General features: G+C 34.3%; 1 protein-coding gene across 1 annotated transcript in view; it reads left to right on the forward strand.

Annotated features, from left to right (window-relative positions):
* The window catches only part of LOC111629087 (ATP-binding cassette sub-family G member 4-like), a 62,182-nt gene extending 41,672 nt beyond the window's left edge, over positions 1-20,510 (forward strand). The window contains exons 10-13 of the mRNA XM_023372948.1: positions 3,593-3,693; positions 6,988-7,143; positions 18,452-18,518; positions 20,110-20,510. Of these exons, the coding sequence (XP_023228716.1) occupies positions 3,593-3,693; positions 6,988-7,143; positions 18,452-18,518; positions 20,110-20,381 (596 nt within the window). The 3' untranslated portion in view covers positions 20,382-20,510. The remainder of the gene's footprint in view (positions 1-3,592; positions 3,694-6,987; positions 7,144-18,451; positions 18,519-20,109) is intronic.
* The last annotated feature ends 227 nt before the right edge of the window (positions 20,511-20,737 follow it).

A 20,737-nucleotide genomic window follows, 5' to 3' on the forward strand; every position in this document is an offset into this window, starting at 1 on the left:
GGGCCTGTAGTCTTATTTCTCACCACCCCTTGTGGACTTGACGAACTCACGATCTTTTTCCTTCCCGAAAGGATTTTTTTCGTATCCGTAGAGCAGAAAAGTTTCAGATAGCAAATTAGAAAATGCATTGTAAGTCTTTGTTAATCAGTTAGTCGGTTTTAGACGTTCATTGCAACATATGTTATAATTTTTAATGCTTTAATTAATCGTTAATTCGGTTTCTATGATTACGGACAATGTCATTCAGTTTGTTTTCGAATACTCGATACTACGTACAATACGAGGTAAATTGGCAGTACCGTGTTTATTTCTCATTCGGTCTGTTCGAAAATGTTTACAGGTTGAAATACTGAAACCAGGTGTCATTCATAAACGTTGCCTGTAAATTTTCTGGTGATCAACCGGCTGCTACTAGCCCTCGCCGATCTTCGAGGGCGTGCTAGATAGTGACCGAGAAAATACTAATGTCGTCATTATCGCTACCAACCGAACCACCAGTATGCATTTCCTAACAGACCCGTTGTTTCCAACGAATATCATTCGTTACTTGTCCCGTGGTTGAGAACTCGGTTCTCGGAAACTCATTCCTTTCTTGCAGGTTTTCGATTCTTAAAGGCATTGGAACAGAAACTATTATTAACAAACACTTTGTTTCCATATGTTCCTTGTCACTTACTCTTCGTTTCTTGTTATCGAAGTAGGGGCTTGAGGCAACCGTTAAATCTGGAGATTTTATTTATTTGTTCAAAATGAAACCTTAATCTGCTTTATTAGAATTAAATTACGTTCTTGGTATCTAAAAAATCTTTTCTGTTACGCATTACACATGTTTCTAGTTACGGGACGATGCACGCATGCCACGCCGAAGATTAAAAGCGGGAACCTCGAAGTTTCCGCTTCTTGTCATTCCGCAAAAGTCGAATTCGCTGTACTTTCGAGGCATGGGCGATAGCAGCACCTTTTCTATAGCCGATCGGAGATGACTTCGATTGTTACGTTTTCGTCACGTGATATATGAATCACGTATTTGTTTTTGATCGTAAAGTTCGAATACAACTTTCGATACAGAAAACTTTTTTGGTATTGCAGGAAAATCTTGGTTTTTATATAATTATCCCTATTTATACAAGGATTTAAAATTATAATCGTATGATGCAGATGAATGTAGGCATATGATAATATAATATATCCGTATTTTCACATAGAATTTTAATTTTTCTTATAAGAAAATAATTCTCGTTTCACGCAACAACGTCGAAATCTCGATAAGGAAAGCAAACTGTGAAGATGCAAGCGCATCTTCCTCCTTCTCCATCTCGAGTGCCGAACGCGTGCGCAACAAACATCACCTTCCGCTCGTGGCTCGTGCGGCAAAGACGTGTCGTCTAGGGTGATATTCGGTGTAGAAAATGTCTGCATTTGAAAAATTTTTCGTTTAGGCAAGTTGCGCTTTAGAGAGACACGTGCGGCGCAGAACAGACAAAGCACGTTTCAAAACGCGTCTTTGCCGCACGAGCCACAAGCGGAAGGCGTTCGGCACTCGAGATGTAGAACGAGGAAGATGCGTTTTCATCTTCACAGTTTGCTTTATTTATCGAGATTTCGGCGTTGTTGCGTGGAACGAGAATTATTTTCTTGTATTATGAATTCAAATTTACGGTTAGAAACGTCTATTTAGTCACATCAATTTATTCTATTCGAGTCGTTCTGGAAAACAGAAATATGCAGAGTTATTTGCATATAATAATACGTGAATATAATTGATAATAAAAAAAGAAAACACATTTTAAAAGTTTTGGAAAATCTTTACATAAAGAATATGGAAAAGATAAATACTGTATATAAGAATTGTAACTTCGGAATACGTAAATCAATCAAATGTGCAGTGTACGGTTAATATCGGTGGTTTCAATTTTTCTCCCGTTTTAAAAATCTAACTATCGAGTTCGTCCCTTTATTACAGTATTTTCTTCGGGTCCTGTAAATATTTTTACAGCGATTTTAAAATATAAGTCGTATATTTATAAATGTTTGATCTTTTAAACATAAAATTTAATTAAGGTGAAGGCACTTTTTTAATTGTGGTTTAGGCCTTTTTCCAATCAGAGAGCGCTGAAAGGTCATACGAGGTAAATGCACTAAAAACCGACATATTAAGAAAAGGGTGCGCTATCTGACTGTCGTGGCTGTTGGCGTGAATTATTTTGCTTTCTTTTGGAAAAATGTCAGAGTTTCCGACTCGGGAAAGGAAAATTTCTCGCCACTATCTCGTGACGGATCACCACTAAATGTAAGAAAACGAATCGGAAGCGAAGAAAATTTCTCGGGTGAGTCGACGGAGCAGTTGATCTTCTCTTATAAACGTGCCGGAAAGGAGATTAAGACTCAAGAAGGAATTTGACTTTCCATGGAACTACAAGCTCCTTCAAATAGTAAATTAGAAATGAAGAATAGATACAGCATTGGTAGATGTGGAGTTTAGACTATCCGTCTTTGAAACTGGCTACGCTAAAAGTGACAAATCAATATCTGTAATAACTAGCGTGAAAAGTTAATGAAATTAGAAGGTAAAGAAAGAAGGATAATATTGTTATGTGAAGCATACAGGATGACGATAAATCAGACAATTGTTCAATTACGATTCAAAACCTTTTCGACCATAAATTAAAGGTTACAGACATCAATATAAAACGAGTTTTTACAATTGAAAAATGCGAATCTAATATAAAAAGATTGATTATTTTTGAAGATAAATTAAAAGTTTAGAAAAATGTTAGTAATTGAAAAGGCCTGAATATATTTATTAATGATGACTATTGGACGAGTAGCGAAGCTGTCAGAAACAAACTAGGACTCTATGAAAAAGAAATGCATTTAAAAGCACGTTCACATTTTAGAGATGAAAACTTCGGCCTTAACCTCGCTATTCACTTATTTGTAACTTGGAAAATCCATCATCGACATTCGAAACATTTATTCTAAGATGCTTTGAAAAGTTTTGCTCTATTGGAATGCGACCGACATTCGATTTGTTTTTTTCTCGGGGAAAGTGGGAAAAATATGGATGCGTATCGGTCGAAGGGTTTAGAAGCGTAGTGTACATAGGACAGACAGATTGACGGCTGTTCAATTATACGTATATAAATAATAATTTTCAACAATTACAACTCACATTAACAGTAACTCATACCCAAACCTCGTCTGGCACTCGATTTACTAGGGTAATCACACGCATGAAGTTTTCGGTCTTATTTAGAGGCCTTCGTCCAGAAGTAAGGTCGACGTATACGAAATAAATTAGAAGCAAAAAGTGTTTTACGGTAACGTTCTGTCGGCAGTGACGTAAATTTAAAAAAATCATAATTGGCGACTTTGTGACGTAGTCGGGAGAAAAACCAGGACCAAATTTAACAATACTTTGTGTTATTTTTTTCTATTCTCTTTTGAGGTAGAGCATTATTTAAAATATGGTTGTATTTTGTGCCGTTTTTTCTGTATTTAATTTGCGTCATTTCTTTACAATAACTATTCTAATTTAGTATTGAAGTGTCTTCGATTTAATCGGAAAATGTTCTTACTTATTCTTTTTCAGTTCCGTCGGAGAAAATTGGAGTACTAAGAGAATATCATAATGGATGGTATAGCGTAACGTCGTATTTTCTAGCCAAATCTATTGCCGAACTACCAATTAATGTAAGTTCTTTTCTAATCAATCGTCTGTTTGTACACGAAAATTATATCGATATATTGAAATGGAATTTAAAAAATTTGGCTAAAATAACGAACATTATTGGAATGGACGAGTCGAATCAGATAAATTCAGAAAGAGATGGTGGAAATCCCTTTTCTGAGCTAATAAGACGTGCAATTTCATTCTGGCATAAAGCTGCGTATTATTCCAGGAATATTAAGATTACAATACGTCTTTATTCATGCGGGCTCGCCTTCGTTTCTGGGGAGGGGTAAAAAAGCTGTTCGAAGACAATTTTGTGAATTCCCTGCCATTGATCGGTCGTTCTCTTCACTCTGGCAATACGCCACGTAAAAATGGTCTATTAACCGAGTAGCATTAAATTGAGAATTCGGAAGGTGGCAACCCGACCAATGACGTTGGCAATCGAGTATCGTGTCTACTTTCAATATTAAGTTTCCAATGTCGCATTTCACTTGGCGTATTGTTCGATTTCGGATTCGAACTGAATTTAGCAGATGGTTTGTTTATCTGTCACACGTGGACGGTATGTAGGGTTACTTTTTGTCGTGGCTTTACTGTAATTTGTAGATTATCTATCTAGACTCTCCGAAGCAATTGCTTACTTCTGACTTTTGCTTTTTGGAAGCCATGTTATTTTTATATTTTCTGCTACTAGGTATTTTCCTAACAATTGAAAAATAATATAGTATTTTAATTAAGCTGTTATGTTGTTTTGTTTAAAATATTTAAGGCTTCCAAAATGAATTGTGACGAACATTTACCTTTGGGTAAATGTTCGTCACAAAGGTATTGCCAGACTTTTTTCTAGCACATCCTCAACTATGACGCTGCCTGCTGCAATTATGGAGTCATCGTGAACGTCACAGTTCATTTTTTGTCTTCGAGAGTTTGTTTATAACTGTGATCACCTAGTTGATTTGGGTGTCTTCGTTTGGAGTTTCGCAATGTGGTAACTATAAGCAATATCGATACGTTGCGGCGTGTAACCGCTACTAATTTATCCATAGAGAAATTGAGGAACCTAACGAGCAAATTTGGGCTTTCTTGTTGGATCACAGGTAGACGTCGTCTCACCGTATGCGAATAAGACGGTTTTATATATGAAAAACAACGGTTCCTATAATAACCTTCCATTTTTTATGCGAAAATAACAGGATATCCGTTTTAAACGTACTTTGTCATACGATTTCTCATTGGTTAGTTTTAACTACTACTAACGTCGTTAAGAATACAAGCGAGTTTGTTTAATGAACAGTTAGCATTAACGATTACGGTAACGGTACTATATTCTTCTTTCCCTAACTATTGTGCACCCCTATGGACAATACGATGAACAACAAGAAAGCAAACATAGCCGAAGATACATCAACCATTATGGTACACGTTCAGTACCGTAGGCGTAACGGCAAGTGCACTGTGCTTTTGTGGTAAAAATGTGAAAACGATAAGAAATAGCGTGCAAAGAAAGCGGTGTCATTTTCCTCTCAACAGTGGGTCGACATCCGGCCAATAGGCGACAGTAGATGCACCGGATATTGTATGATCGGATCAGATCAGAAGACCAAAAACGCTGGAACGCAATCAATACAAGTATTTCAAAACGGAATTTTGTGGACTTGAAAAAGTTGTGAATATTACAATATTATAATATTGCAGTATTACAATTTTCCTTCAATTAATGCTTGGTAAGAAAAACTGTTATTAAAACAAACGTTTTTAATTTATCATCATAGTGGCCTATAATAATAAATTACAGATTTAGAAATTTGGATACATCAATTCTATATTTGAGCAGGTACTGTACTTGGCATAGGCCTATATAGTGCTATTCCTTTACAAGTATCCAAACTTTTCCATACGGAACGGCGGAGTTCTACAATTTGGCATGTTGAAGACCATTAGCGCGTAACAGCTATGGAATATATTTTTTTAATTTGTAAACTCGTAACATCATGGGTTGTACTGACTCCACTGTTAACGGACCGACGAGAATGTTCGGCACCTACTGTACAGTACCTTTTTAGCAAATTCGTTGCTAATCAAAACGAAAGACTGGGCTGTTTCCTAATACTTTCTATAGTTTTTTGAAAATTACCAGATATGCAGGTGGCAAATAGTGCGCTTTAGTGCGCTTTGATCAGGGATTTAGTGCTTGGTATATTTTCATAGAAAGTTTTCGAATACTGGATAAGTTACATTGCTAAGCGCAGTCTCTGAAATCATTATACATGCAGCCAGTTGACACGTAAAGTTCATTTTTCGTTATTCTTTGCAGAATTTAACGATGCAAAAATAACACTATCCCTTCGTTTCATTCTTTTTTCTTTCCCCGTTGGAAGTGTTTTACGTGTTTACGTTCTCGAACTTGGTTGCATAAATAGCTAATATTTATCCCACGATTTACCAGTTGAAAATGAATCGCGTAATGTAATAGTGTAAATTGTAATAATCAGTTTATGGAAACTTTGGCTCAATCGGTAATTAATTGTCTAACTACCCTGCGAGCATATATTACGTGCCAGTATCACGGTCTCGCTGGTTAGCTTTGAAGGCGTTTATATGAGTTTTGCTTATTATCCAAATTACAAAGATTTAAGCATGCAAAGCTACGCTCGGAGCCGTAATTAACAACAATTAGTTCATTATAATTAATATAATTCAATGTAATTAATAATTAATTGTTATTAATGTAATTAATTTATTTAAAGAAAAACATCTGAGATGTAAATAAATTTTGAGAAGTAAACATTTATGACAATTTAGGCGACAGTCAAAATTATTCCTTAGCAGTTTTTCTTTGGTAAAGATGAGCTTGGCGCTTGGAGACAAAATGTAGAAAACAATAATCTCGTGTGTATCGCTTGCAAGCGCCAAGCTTATCTTTACCAAAGAAAAACTGCTAAGGAAAATTCTGGCCATCATCTAAATTGTCATAAACTTTTTAAAATCTCAATTGTTTTTATTTAATAATTGTATAATTACGTCGAGACATAAGATCGGTCGGCGCTCGGTTTAACATTTCTAGATCTGGTCACATTACATATTGAGAGTTAATTGATAAATTTATTCGTTCACATATATAGTTTTCTAAATAAAATTGATATATAAGACATAAAGCTTTCTCAATGATCAGTACTGTTGTCTAAACGATGACAATTAAATAATTCTGTCACATTTCTCCACAATTCTTTTTCATGCAGAACATAAAAACATGCAAGAATTATAGAACAGGTTATATACAACGAAAAAATAACAATTTACTGTTTTTACAGTTTATATTCCCGTCCATTTTTGTATCGCTCGTTTACTGGTTAACCGGACAATCTCTGGAAGCTTGGAGATTCTTCTATTTTGTCGCATTTGCCGTTGGTCTAGCTCTTAACGCTCAGTCCATACCCATCATATTTGGTTCTCTGTTCTCCGATAAGGTAAGTTAATATAATATTATTACTTTTATTTTCTATCTTTCTATTCTTTCGTTATACTGAAATAGCAGTAACAGGCAAACACCGATTTAGGCTGAGTCTAATTTTGTTTTTTTAAAATTGTTATTTCTAAGAATTTATATTTGGAAACAATTCTGTCCTATCGCAGTTGAATCAGTTAACGTCGATAATCAATTAGTAGGTCTCCGATTTAACGGAATTACTGAGAAAGGGATTTCCTTAAATCGAATGCATTTGAAGAAGCATACTACCGCGATCAAAAAGTATGCGGAACGGTCTATTTTCACTGCGTGCGTGAGAGACAGCAATCTGGTTCTTTACGTTATTTGGTACGACTTTCGTCGACATTAGCGGAAATCCGTACGTCGTGGTCAATTTTCGTCGGCGAATAAACTTGCTTTGTGCCTAAATAATTTTTGCGCCGGAGATTTTTCCAGGGCTGTGGAGTCGGAGTTGGAGTCGTGGAGTTTTGGTGTTTTAGCCGGAGTTGGAGTCGGATGGTAAGGAAGAGTCGGAGTTGGAGTCGTGGAGTTTTGGTGTTTTAGCCGGAGTCGGAGTCGGAGCCGTCAAAAAATCCTCCGACTCCGACTCCCTTTTACTTACCAATTTGTTATGTATATGAAACGGAGTCGGATGGTAAGGAAAAGTCGGAGTCGGAGTTGGAGTCGGTAGATTTTTACGCGACTCCACAGCCCTGGATTTTTCAGAATGTCGAGTAAAGAACGCCATCAAATTTTGTTTCGGCCACGGAATTACAGCTACAAAAACGTTGCGAAAGTTGCAAAAGGCCTTTGGTGATGATCGTCTGTCGGAAACGAGAGTTTTCCAGTGGTAGAAGATGTTGGAGGAAGGCAGAGAAGAAGAGCCACGCTGTGGTAGACCATCCATTTCGCCGACGACGAGATTCGAGATTTGGTGCTGGACGATCGCCGATTAACAATCGGGGACGTTATCGAACGTGTTGCCGAATCGTTTGAATCTTGTCGAGCAATTTTCAAAGACGGTTTGGACTAGCGACGCGTCGCGAAAATGTTGAAAAACCACGTGCTCGAGTGGTCGACCATCCAGCGCATCGTTACGGGTTTATGCTTTTGGCACCGAAACGGCTCGTCCATTCAGTGAACGGCGCTGGAAAGGTGAAGTCCGTCGAGAATCAGGTCCCGGCGATTGTTTTCTTCCGTCGTCGTGGTGTTGCGCATCGCCAACTTTTTCCATTGGTCGAGAAAAATTATGATTTGAGAGTTCTGTATTGGTTGCCCGAAGCAAGTCTTAGGAATCCATCCAATTAATGGCCAGAAAACAAGTGAAACTTCTACAGCGATTATGCACTTTCTCTCCATATGCTTGTCGTCGGCGAATTCTTGGCCAAAAATTCGACAAATGCGGATTAGCCACTCTCTTGCAAATGGTTGCGTGGATAAACGAAGCACGAAAATATTAATGATAATAGTTTGCAATTTTTCCAAGTTTTGGATAGAAAGGATGGAAAGTAATATGAAATAACGATGAAAATACAGTAGTACCTCAGGATACGAACGCTCCAGCATACGAAATTTTCAGGATACGACACGAAATTCGAACATATTTTTGCTCCTCGGTACGAACAAAAACTCACCATACTACGTTACATTAGTTCGCAGCAGCATTTTTTATTCACTTCTGTTCATCGGTCTCAGTCCGCGTGTTTGCTTCGTCCTGGAAGGATTTCGCTCGATAAAGGAAATCTCAAGATATTATCAGAAAGTGACTGATTTTATTGAAAATAAACATCCCGAAAAGGTTCACACTGGCCGTATTGCTGCTCAGTTTAATGACATTTGCCTAAGTCATTTTAGAAACATTTTAAAAAGTAGGCAAAGCCAAACCTGTTTGGATAGATATTTTACCAAGCGACCTCTATCCAGTGAAAGTGTTGGTGGAAGTGAAGGAAAGAAAGCAAAAAGCAATGAATAAAAAATTATAAAAAAACATATATATATATATATATAACAGAAAAGATGAAAAATTAGTGTTAAGTTATTTTTAAGTTATTGTTACATTATGTTATGTAAGTTAAGTTTTAGTATCATTTCCCTTCTCCCTCTCCTCCGCCACCAGTTTACACCTTTACCTCGTCTATCCTCGAAGGTAAAGTGCAAATAAAACTATATTTTTTAAAATCAATTATTATTCTGTTGTGGTACAGTGTTTTCCTTACTAAAGTTATTTTTTTCAATGTACTGCTTAGCTTTAATTTGAGTGTTTTTTCGTGTTGGAACGGATTATTTGGTTTTATGTGTAATCGTATGGGGAAAAATGATTCACCTTACGATATTTGCATGATACGATCTCAGTTTCGGAACGGATTAATTTCGTATCCTGAGGTACTACTGTAATAATTAATAAATGAACGTTTCCTTTTAATACTAAACTAGGACGATGATACGATCCTGAATTCTGTCCGTACGATTCGATACCGATAATTTTTCGGTATTGATCGGATCCCATAGTCTGTAAATGTTGGTAATAAATGAAAGCCGGAAAGCTCGCTGCTGATGAAAATGTTTACAGTATTTAAATTCGCTGACCATTTAAATTCAAATATAAAAAAACAAATTTACAAATCGATTCATGTAAATATGTGAGTCAACGGAATTCAGTGAAGTGTTTTTGGGACTTAACCAGTTTTTGAAGACTTCTAGGCTTTCCAGTCAATCTTTATTAAATTGCTTGGAACATATTTAATAAAGTTTGAGTAGAAATCCTAAAAACTAGTTAAGTCGCGGAAGCAGTTCATTGAATTCTATTATATTTAACTAATAATACAGGTAATCCCAAAGAAATAAAATCGATTTATGATTCCCTTAAGGTCGGGCCCTACGCAGTTTTACAGTGGGAAAGATTACACTAGGACAATACTAACTGTGCCTATTTTAGGGGAGATAGTTTACAGTAATTTTGCTAGACCAGGGGTCGGAATTAGTGGCTCGCGAGCCGCATCGTCTCTTTGCATGGACGTTTGCGGCTCTTCGAACATAAACTCCAATTTCACCTCACCTCATTTCATTGCAGCCCTATAACTTATGAATTTATGAGATAGAGCCGCCGAACAAACTTCGACTCGTACGGCATACTCTCTACCACTCTTTAGCCCGTCAGCACATGACCACACTAGCGTTGATCAATATGAGTCGCGTGCGAGTGGCAGCATTAGAAGCATATCTATCTATCTATATAACCCATATAACCCATTGAACGCGTGTCCGTCCGTTCGCGTAACGATATGCAAAAAATGGGCACCAGAGGCGCCCTAGCGATGATTTTAAATTAACAATAAATTATTTTTATTTGTAATAGGAATTTGTTATTGATATGAATTTATTATTTATACTACGGAATGGTATAAATAATTATTATATGCCTCGATTAACCTTGCGCTACACGTTTACAACATCCCGTGTCTCAGTGAACGTCGCGCATTGACTCACGGGAAATTTGTTGAAAAATGGCTGATACATTTAAAATCGAAATTTACGAGCGAAGGTAAATAAACAAATTAAACTATTTTAAAGTATTTATAGAATGTTAATAGATAGAAATATACATCCGTATGACGCGGTTGGGACTTTAACAGAGCTATAGAACATATTGATAGGAACGAAAAAGTCAAAGGAACCGTCCCTCGTGGGAATTTGTAAAGAACGCCCACCAGGGGGCGTTCCGGGCTACTAGTATATATGTTATGGACAAAGTGATTAATACGGGCATTAAGAATAATGATCAACAAAATCGGGCATTGTAATAAATTTAGTACCGAATTTTAAATTTATGTAACCAGTAGTTAATCTTTCTACTTTGATAAAAGTAACGATCATGGAGGAATCATTAAGTGATGTGAATAATTGCTTCAACAACCGATTAAACGAGTTAATAGCAGAAAAAGGTGAGAACAATCAAATTTTTACGAAATCAGCATATTTGTCAATGATACAAAAAATGAAAGTCAAAAATGAAAGTTTCTTCTAAGTCACCGGAAGAATATCAACGGTTACGTAGATATGACGTTGTATCTATCGGAAATTTAGAAAAATTAATTATGCCTGTAAAAGAAGGTAATGCGATTAAATATTACGTTCACATGGAAGAAATATTTCAGATATTGCACGATTCCCATATTGCTATCGGACATGGCGGTAGAAACCATATGGAAAAAGAATTATGTACGAAATATAAAAATATTACAAGCGAGATGATCGTAATTTATTTGAACTTGTGTGAAATCTGTCAGAAAAAATGTTCCTAAGAAAGGCTTGCAAGTGTGTGGGCTAAATTTGGAGAATCCGTGCTTCTCGCATGGACAACTGTATGTGGCCATCTCACTCGTCCGAAAGCCTTCTGATTTATTCGCGTACGCGCCAGACTGAAAAACAAAAAAATATCGTGTATCCACAAGCACTACAATGAATAAATAGAATTGAAACGGCACTTTGAAATGTTTTCCCGATGAAAATGAATAATAATAATAATAAGTTTCAATAAAAATGATAAAATGTAAATTGAATTTTATCATAACGAGTTTGCTTGAATTTCTTTTCTTTTGAGATCGCAGCAATGGATAAGTTAGTATTAAATAAATGAAAAAATAAATGAATACAATAAATAAATAACAGTAAATAAAATAAACTAAATAGCATAAATAAATAACACAATAACAAGAGTAAGTATAACAACTACAAGCTTTAAGGGTTTTTAATCCCCCATGCTTTTTTCTATCATGTACCGTACGTGTATGATGTTGGAAGCGTATTAGCATTCTTGGCATTTAGGCGACGGTTTTCCATTTTACTTATATATATTTCCATTTTCTCCATTTCTAATGTAATGGATGAAGATATGACCGTTTTAATGATTTTTCCCTCATCTCATTTTACATCCGCTCCTGTCTGCGCCATGACTGATAAGATGGTGTTGTGCCTTTATTAATAATTTACGTTGTATTTGTGTTCTCGCAGACGTGTTGCTAAATTTCTTCTGGTTACACCTGCATAATCTTTTGCTATTCCTAATTCTTGATTCTCAAATGGAATTTTATAAACTCCAGCTTTCTCTTGAATTTTTACGCTATTTTTTTCATTCCTTATTAATTAAGCTATAGATGTTGGGTGCTTTTTTATATACCATTCTTGCGTTTTCATAAGTACTCGATTCATTCATCATTCCTCCTATACTTTTATTGTATGTGAATTTGTTAATTGCATCTACTTTAGTATGTTTTTTGCCTTTACGTTGTCTGTAACCTTTGACCAGCCTTCTATTGTAGCGGTTTTGCATCCTAGATTTGTTGGAATTCTTTTAATTCTATTAATCTTCTTAATACGGTGTTGAATGTTAGTGCAGTACAAAAACGTTCTTCTCATAAGCGCCTTAAATGCTGATAACTTATATTCGTATGGATCGTTGGCAAAATTCATTTCACAATACAGTAGATCCCCCTATAAGACTGGTTCCTATAATTACAGTTCCTGTAAGACGGTGAAAAAATCGTGGCGGTATCCGTACACAACGGTAAAATAACTCCTATAATTACGTAAAACGTCATCGGGCCGAACTACTTTCCCGCCGTCCGTAGCGCCACGCTACGGACGTTTAGGCGGGTAAATTGAGTTTAGTTTCGTCTGTACATATAATTATATATTAATTATATATAAATTAGGTACTGTATATATAATTATATATTAACTTAATTTATTGTAACTTTATTATAATTAAATATATATTTTTCGCCGTCTAGCGTCACGCTACGGCGAGTTAGGCGACCTATCGTCTGTTTAGTACTGTAATTTTATACATTTCTTGTGAAAGAAACATTTCTTATTTAACGGCCATAAAAATTATTTATATTAATGATGTCTCCAAAGGTCAACGAAGTTTTCGCAGAAAAATAATATCAGAAATCGCGGCCNCGCGGTTTGCTGAGCTGTTCCGCGACGAAAACAAGCTTGAGCAACGGCGATGTCGAATGATGCACACTCGGTAAGTAATCCTACAATTTTTTGTTTATAGCGTAGTTTATACGGATTATTTCCAAAAAAATATACGTATTTTGGAAATATTTAGTCGGATTAATCTAGAATCGATTAATTTTAAGGAAGAAAACCTTTCAAACAGCCGTAGTCCGCAAACTTCACACGTGTCGGGCTGTGATTGGCTGTGATTCCTACAAAATCGGATTCATAAAGAACGGAACGTATCTACCGTTTTATAGGGGGATCTACTGTATTTGTATTTTCAACTTCCCAAGCAGCAACGCATGCGCAAATATCGCACTACTGCCTGTTTGTAGAGAGTGTCGCCATTTTGTATTTTATTTTGACTCGGTTCTCGGTCCCCCATTATCTACAAGTCCGGTTATTTTTTATGCGCGCATGATTTGGACACCTAATACTCTGTGCGAAATTTCAACTCCTGACATATACAGTACTCCTTCATACGTCTAAGCTGGTAACACATCAGGCAGTGCGATTTTATAAACAAGACATAGTCTTGTCAATAAAAAATTAATAACTGAATAAATAATGAAAAAAATTACCGCTTGTAGAGAAAATCTGGAGAAAGTAGCTATGTCCTTTTCCTTGCTAACAATAAAAATACTTTTTATAAACAAAAGTATACTTTTTTCAAACAACACGTGGGGATATTGTTGAGAGATGATAATAATAATAACGGTAACACACCCCACCATCAAAAGTTGGTAGCATAGTTACTAATCACACATAATGGTATCCCCACTACCATTGACCGACTGCGCAACATTTATTGATCTGTTGCATTGTACATTCGGCAGCATAAGTTTTTATATTTAGTTTTGCATTTTGAAATGTATCATGAAGTTTGTGATTGTTTCAAGGAACATTTTTTACCTAACAATTTTTTAATACTATTAATTTTTGATACATAATATATTATTTTTTCTTCCATAATAAGTAACTTTTTTCTGTATCCCTAAACAACCTATCGCGTACCCTGGGTTGGGAATCGCTGTTCTAGGTAAATGCAAACTACTTCTATTTACAAGTTCGCAAACTTTCCGGACAGACCTTGTATACCAAAAGTCCAAAAGAAATGTACTCGGAACCTTCTTCCATATACTTCCGTTAAACTCATCCCATTGCCAACGACACATATTATTATTCAACGTTTGAAATCTCCATTAGAAGAACAAAACTTTTTCTCAAATTTAGATTAACCGTTGGAAAGAGCTTGGTAGTAAAAACCCAAGGAAACGAAAGTGAGAAGAGAGACAATCATTAAAGTCGTAATACTTTTATACTTGCTAGTGGGCATCGAGTATTTCATGCAGGACCAGTCTAGTAATATCCATAGCTATCTATCAACCATTCACTATGAACCATCCTCCGTTACCATCGACCATTTTTCAGAGTTTAAACATGCGTTTCTTTACAAGTATTATCATTTTTAAACTTTCTTACGCATTTAGAGAAGAGAATGTAGCCTAATCTTAATCAATAATCTATTTCTCTAATCAGATATTAGAAAGATATTTCTCTAATCAGATATTAGAGAAATGAAAAAATTGTGTGCATGGCCACTCTCTGTCAGGGACCCACTAAACGTTCCCGATGCAAAACATTTTTTAAAAATGAGGCATGCATTGGCCTACCAGAAATTGCCTCATAAAGAAAGAAGGTGAACTTCATATAATATGGAAATGTGCTAAATAAAATAATATTTTGGAACAGCGATTTTCCACGTTGAATTTTAATATAAGCCAGAAACTTGTGCAAGTTGGAGTCAGAAAATAGTTTTAGGTAAGCAGAACGTAACTTAATCTGGATAAAACAGAATTAATCTGAAAAAAGCCACTTCTTAATTAAATTTTCTTGTATAAATTTAATTAATAGTAAGAGAAACTTATAGCTCTGTGAGATTTTCACGTAAAAAGTACTTGTTATTTATTACATAATAACACTAAATAAAAATATTACTTACGTATTTTTGGCTTTGAAGACTTAGAAACTATATTTATATACATGATTTGATTGGACAAAAGTATTGACACATTGATGATACCTGTATTTAAAAATTTTATTTTCATCCATGTCATTTTTATGCCCAGTATGGTGGACATATGAAATCCACTGATTTTCTCAAATTTAACAGGTATTTTCGAAAATTATTGTTATTTCAGTCTAGTTGTTGTTATTACCAAAATTACTATAAGACAATAAATACTAAAGACTATAAATATTTGGCTCGTATTGTCTATCAGACTACTTTATCATACATCACACACTCGGAAACATCCACCACAATCACCAGATTTGAATGCTGTCAAATATTTATGGAAAAAACTAGAATAGATAGAGTGAGAAAATAAGAAATATTGAACTTAGATCATTTCAGAGACCTCCTTGAATAATGGAATAAAATTTCCTCCGACATCAGGCAAAAACTAGTGCATTAAAAGCCAGATAGAGTAAGAGATATTATTAAGAACCACGGATTTACTACAAAATAGAAATTGTAATATATTTTTAGCATTATCTTTAAATGTGCTAATACTTTTGTCTTTTGTTTTGATGAGGAAACCATTAAATTTTTAAGAATATATCATTATGCAATGCTAGTTTAAAACTATGTACACTTTATAATATTCATAACTATGTTTATATAACTTTTATTTTGAAAACAGTTACTTTATTCTAACTATTTTACTATAAATTCAAAAATACTGAGTGTCCCAACACTTTTGTCCACCACTGTATTATATTATATGCTATTCAGTTATCGTGATTAATATCTTTATTCGATAAAATTGTAACAATATTTTAAGTTATAAAGCATTTAACTTATGCATTCAACATCACGTCGTAAATTTTCGAAATTTTGATGACCCATGCAATATTTTTTCGATAGTTTCATTTTGCCATACAGAAAACATTTCTATATTAACAATGTGCAGAAATTTTGGTTTTCCTGTATTATTTCGAACGATATGGTTGATATAGCCATAAATGTCCTTTCGAATCGATGACTGCGTCACATAAAAAAATTAAAAATAAAATAAATGTAACCATGTGTAACAGAACTAGTTACTAAATGTTAAATAAAATATTTTTACCAGTTAACTGGAACAAGAAAACTATAATTTGACCCACTTCTGACCCAGAAAGGAACTTTTGTAAACAGTCATAAAGCAGCAGCACCTTATTGACATTCACAATAAGGGAGGGCCGGATTTCGCGCTCTCCACCGAAAGTAATTAACTTTTCCTACCCTGACCTTCAAATATAATTGATTCCTACAAATTATAATCAAATCCATGTTAATATCATAAAGCTTAAGATCCTTTATAGCCAGTTAAAATTTTATATGTTTATTTTTCTGCGTTTTTCCGATTAAATTTCATTAAAATGTAAAGTATGAAAAACACATTGTTTTTGAAACCATGAGTATTTTATACGATTACAAAGATAAAATGCAGAAATTCAATATGTAAAGACACAGGCATCCTTTCTTTTCAATTTTCTTAATATTTAAATTTTTGTAAAAAAGATGAAAAATCCCTGCCTTTTTAACTTCTTAATTCCTACCGCATGTTATTAAAACGTTTTGCAGTGCACAAGTACTTTTATGCGAAAAAATGCCTAGAGCAATGCAACTAATGATGTAATGTAAGATTTCCAGGAAATGCGTGGGCACTGCTATTCGTAATTGTGGCATTTCGTTTTTAGTTGTCAGTTCTTTTTGTTTTTCATTTCTGTTTTTGTTTTAATACGTTTCTTAAAACATACAAATATATCTTTATTTTTTTTCCATTTGCCTGTGGTTTTAAAAGGTCTAATGCCACTGGCGTTCAGTAAAATTGTGTAATTCGCTCAAAGTTTATGCCTGTCTTTTGCTGTAAATGACACATCAAGATCTTCAGCTGTCGTTTTTATATTTGCCTCAAAAATTTATCGTTCGAATTGACTCGCCATTACTCATGTCACTGCCACATTACTAAGCAACTCCTAATGTGCGTGTTCAAGTCTTTCTCCGTTTGTATTGTGCTCTATTATTGACTAAATAAAATTCGGATGTTGTTTAGCCTGAAACCAACTTTGCAGTCGTTACTGTCATTGTCACCGAGCGGATTTGCAAACTACTTGATGTTCGACTTCAACTTACTGTCGTAAGTTGAGTCAACCACCATCTCGCCAAATGTTAGACAACTTATCACATAGTAGACTAATTACAGGTTACGTAACTAAGAGACTATACAAAGTCTGTTAATTTAGTCATGTTGGGATTAACTAAGGTATAACACTCAAACACTTTGAAGAATCAAATGTTTTTGAATTGACTTTTAGAGAACGAGAAAGGGATGTATGTAATTCGTGAAATTCGTAAAAACCAGGGCTGTGAAGTCGGAGTTGGAGTTGGAGTTGCAGTTGGAGTCGTCAAAAAATCCGCCAACTCCGACTTCTTTTTACTTTCCAATTTGTTATGTATATAAAACGGAAAAGTATTGGAATCGTGTCAAATTCGTCATTCCAAGTCCTTTTTGCAAATTTACGCGTTTGGAAACCTCCCGAACCCCCAAAAATGCCAATAAAAAGAGAAAAATTAGCGTGCGCGTGTGTGGCGTCTAATTTGTTTAATTTGTTTATTTTCTGTTTTGAGATATTAAACAATATCTCAGAACGGGTAAAGATTAAGAAACGAAATGTGGCACTGTAACTTGCGTATAAAAGGGCATTGATACTATTAAATTTTTGTTTTTACTTAAAGGTCGACAGGGTGAAGACATAAAAGGGGTCATGTGTCATATCTCTTAATAAATATTTTACACGTTATTAGCGTTCAAAATTTAAAAAAATAAAAAAAATAAAATTCGTTTCTACCCTCAAAGTAAGCTTTTTTGTCATTTTATAATAGTACAGTAAAACCCGTAAAAATGTTCTCGCCTAAGATGTTAGAATGTGTATGGGGACATGATTTAGTTCAACCACTTCGACACTTAATAACTAACTTCTGTGTTAAACCATCTGACTTTGATTCTGACCACTCTGACCATAGAAATTATTAGGCTTCAAACAGAGTGAACAAAATCCTGCCCCAACACACAGTCTAACACCCACACATATAAAAAAACCTCGAACTTTTTGCGTATGTAGAAATTTCAAGGTATCCTGATACCTTGAAATTTCTACATACGCAAAAAGTTCATTTATTAAACAATATTTTATTTTATATTATTAAACAATACGCAAGAAAATTCATTTATTAAACAATATTTTATTTCTAGGTTACGGTGTTTTTAGTTTCTGTGATTTGTCTTCCATTATTGTTATTTTGCAATTTTTTTGCTATAAATAATCCACTACCTTCATATCTGAAATGGATAACAAAAGTCAAAATATTATATGTGTCTACGTATGTAGAAATTTCAAGGTATCCTAATATCTTGAAATTTCTACATACGCAAAAAGTTCAAAAATGAGATTGAGTGCAGAAATGAGACCTGAGTCCAAAAATGTAAAAATAATTGGGAGGGGACATTTTTCGACTGAGCGTTACACTTTTCCTCTGTTATATATAACAGCCGGGAAAGTAAAAATTATCCAATACATATTTATATATTGAGGGTATGATTACTTAGAGGAGTCTTTTATCTTTGGAATAAAAAGTTTCTACTTTCTATCTTTATTAGAACTCTATTTATTGAATCTTTTATTCTGAGCTCACGTGATGACATCAGAATTTCTTGGTCTGTTTTGGTAACAAGTTCGTCCCTGGTTGGAGTTGGATGGTGACGAAAAATTGGAGTTGGAGTCGGTAGATTTTTACACCACTCCACAGCCCTGGTAATAACAATGAGGGTAAGGTAAAATATGTTGCTAATTTGCCTTACATAGAATAGTTTATATTATTTAGCACTGAGCATGTGAAAACATAAATAACGTTGTAGATAAAAGTACAGAGATTTAAAAAAGTGGATTATTACAGAAGCAAACATCTTTGCGAAGTCAGATCACAGAATGACTTCATGTCTGTATTATCGTAATACGATTTCTGATGAAAAAGTCAGCGCTACTTTTTGAAACTCAAATTACCTTTTTTGCCATGTTGTTACTGACATTTGAATACCTAGCACAGGTTGTCGCGAACAACAAAAACTTTTTTCAATAGTTATTAATTCTTGCATTTGAGTACTTACATTTTTAGTTGGAATCACTTTGGATTAATCAGGATTAAGCCTAGTAATAATAGGTTTTATGTTGCCGTATATAAGTGATATTAATATAAAAATGAACCTAACTGCATTACATATATCTGGACTAGATTAAAAGTAGAAAAGGTAAAAATACTGAAACTGGTTTGAAATATAAACCCCAACAAAAACCAGAAACAGAAAAAATATGTAGTATTGTGCGATGAGTTTTGCTGGAAAGAGGGCGTGTGTGATTAAACTAAAGAAACATTTGAAGGTACCTCGTATCATCTTACCAAAAACATTAAAACAGAGAAAGCAACTGAACATTTCACATTAATTTACATGAAGAATTTAAGACGGCATACAGAAATACACGTAAACTGCTAAGAAATAAGTTTCTTGCGATATAATGTAGGCCCTATATAACATTTGACAAATAATCTTCATAAGATTGCCTATACTGTAGCTTGTGTAGTATTATCTAGAACACTGCATACAATATGTAGTTCTACTGCTTCATATATTCTGCATTCATTAAATTTTCGTCATTACTTTTTAACAAAACCGCTTCTTGATGAAACAAGTTATCTCAGATTTTGGAGCACGTCGTTTTACTGTATTTTTAATATAATTTAGAGTTAAGCAATGAAAATTCATTTATTGAACAATATTTTATTTCTAGGTTACGGTGTTTTTAGTTTCTGTGATTTGTCTTCCATTATTGTTATTTTGCAATTTTTTTGCTATAAATAATCCACTACCTTCATATCTGAAATGGATAACAAAAGTCTCACCATTTGCTCTGAGCTATGAAGGAATGCTTATATGTGTCTACGGATTTGGAAGAGAACGTTTAGAGTGTAGTCAGTTATGCTTGTTTACTCCCGAATTTATTGTAAAAATTCTTAAAATTAGAAATAATGACATTTACACAAATTTTGCCATTCTGGGATCTTCTTTAATTTTTTTACGAATTGTTGGATATTTATGTCTACGCTACAGTGTATCAAGATTAAAATGAAGTCAAAAAATTACTCTCAGAAATACGATAACATACATATCCATAATTTCAAAAATTTGCAGATAACTGTATGCAGTTTATTCCAGACAATTTCCAGAATCTTCGGTGTATCCTCAAAACGAAAAACGACAAATTATTTCTATATATGACCACATTTAATTATAAACAGCATTTGACATAATTATTACTTTCATTACTGTAAAATTTTGTAATGCGAAAAAAAGTTTTATGATTTGTTGATATGATTTTTAATTACTATTAAAATTTAAATATTGAAAATTGTGTATTTTTCTATTCCTCAATGAAAATTATCACATAGTACAGGTAACCCCCGTATAACACGGTAGTTACGTTCC

This window comes from Centruroides sculpturatus, unplaced genomic scaffold, assembly GCF_000671375.1.
Source record: "Centruroides sculpturatus isolate CEXI.00-Female unplaced genomic scaffold, Cexi_2.0 scaffold411, whole genome shotgun sequence".
NCBI lineage: Eukaryota > Metazoa > Arthropoda > Arachnida > Scorpiones > Buthidae > Centruroides > Centruroides sculpturatus.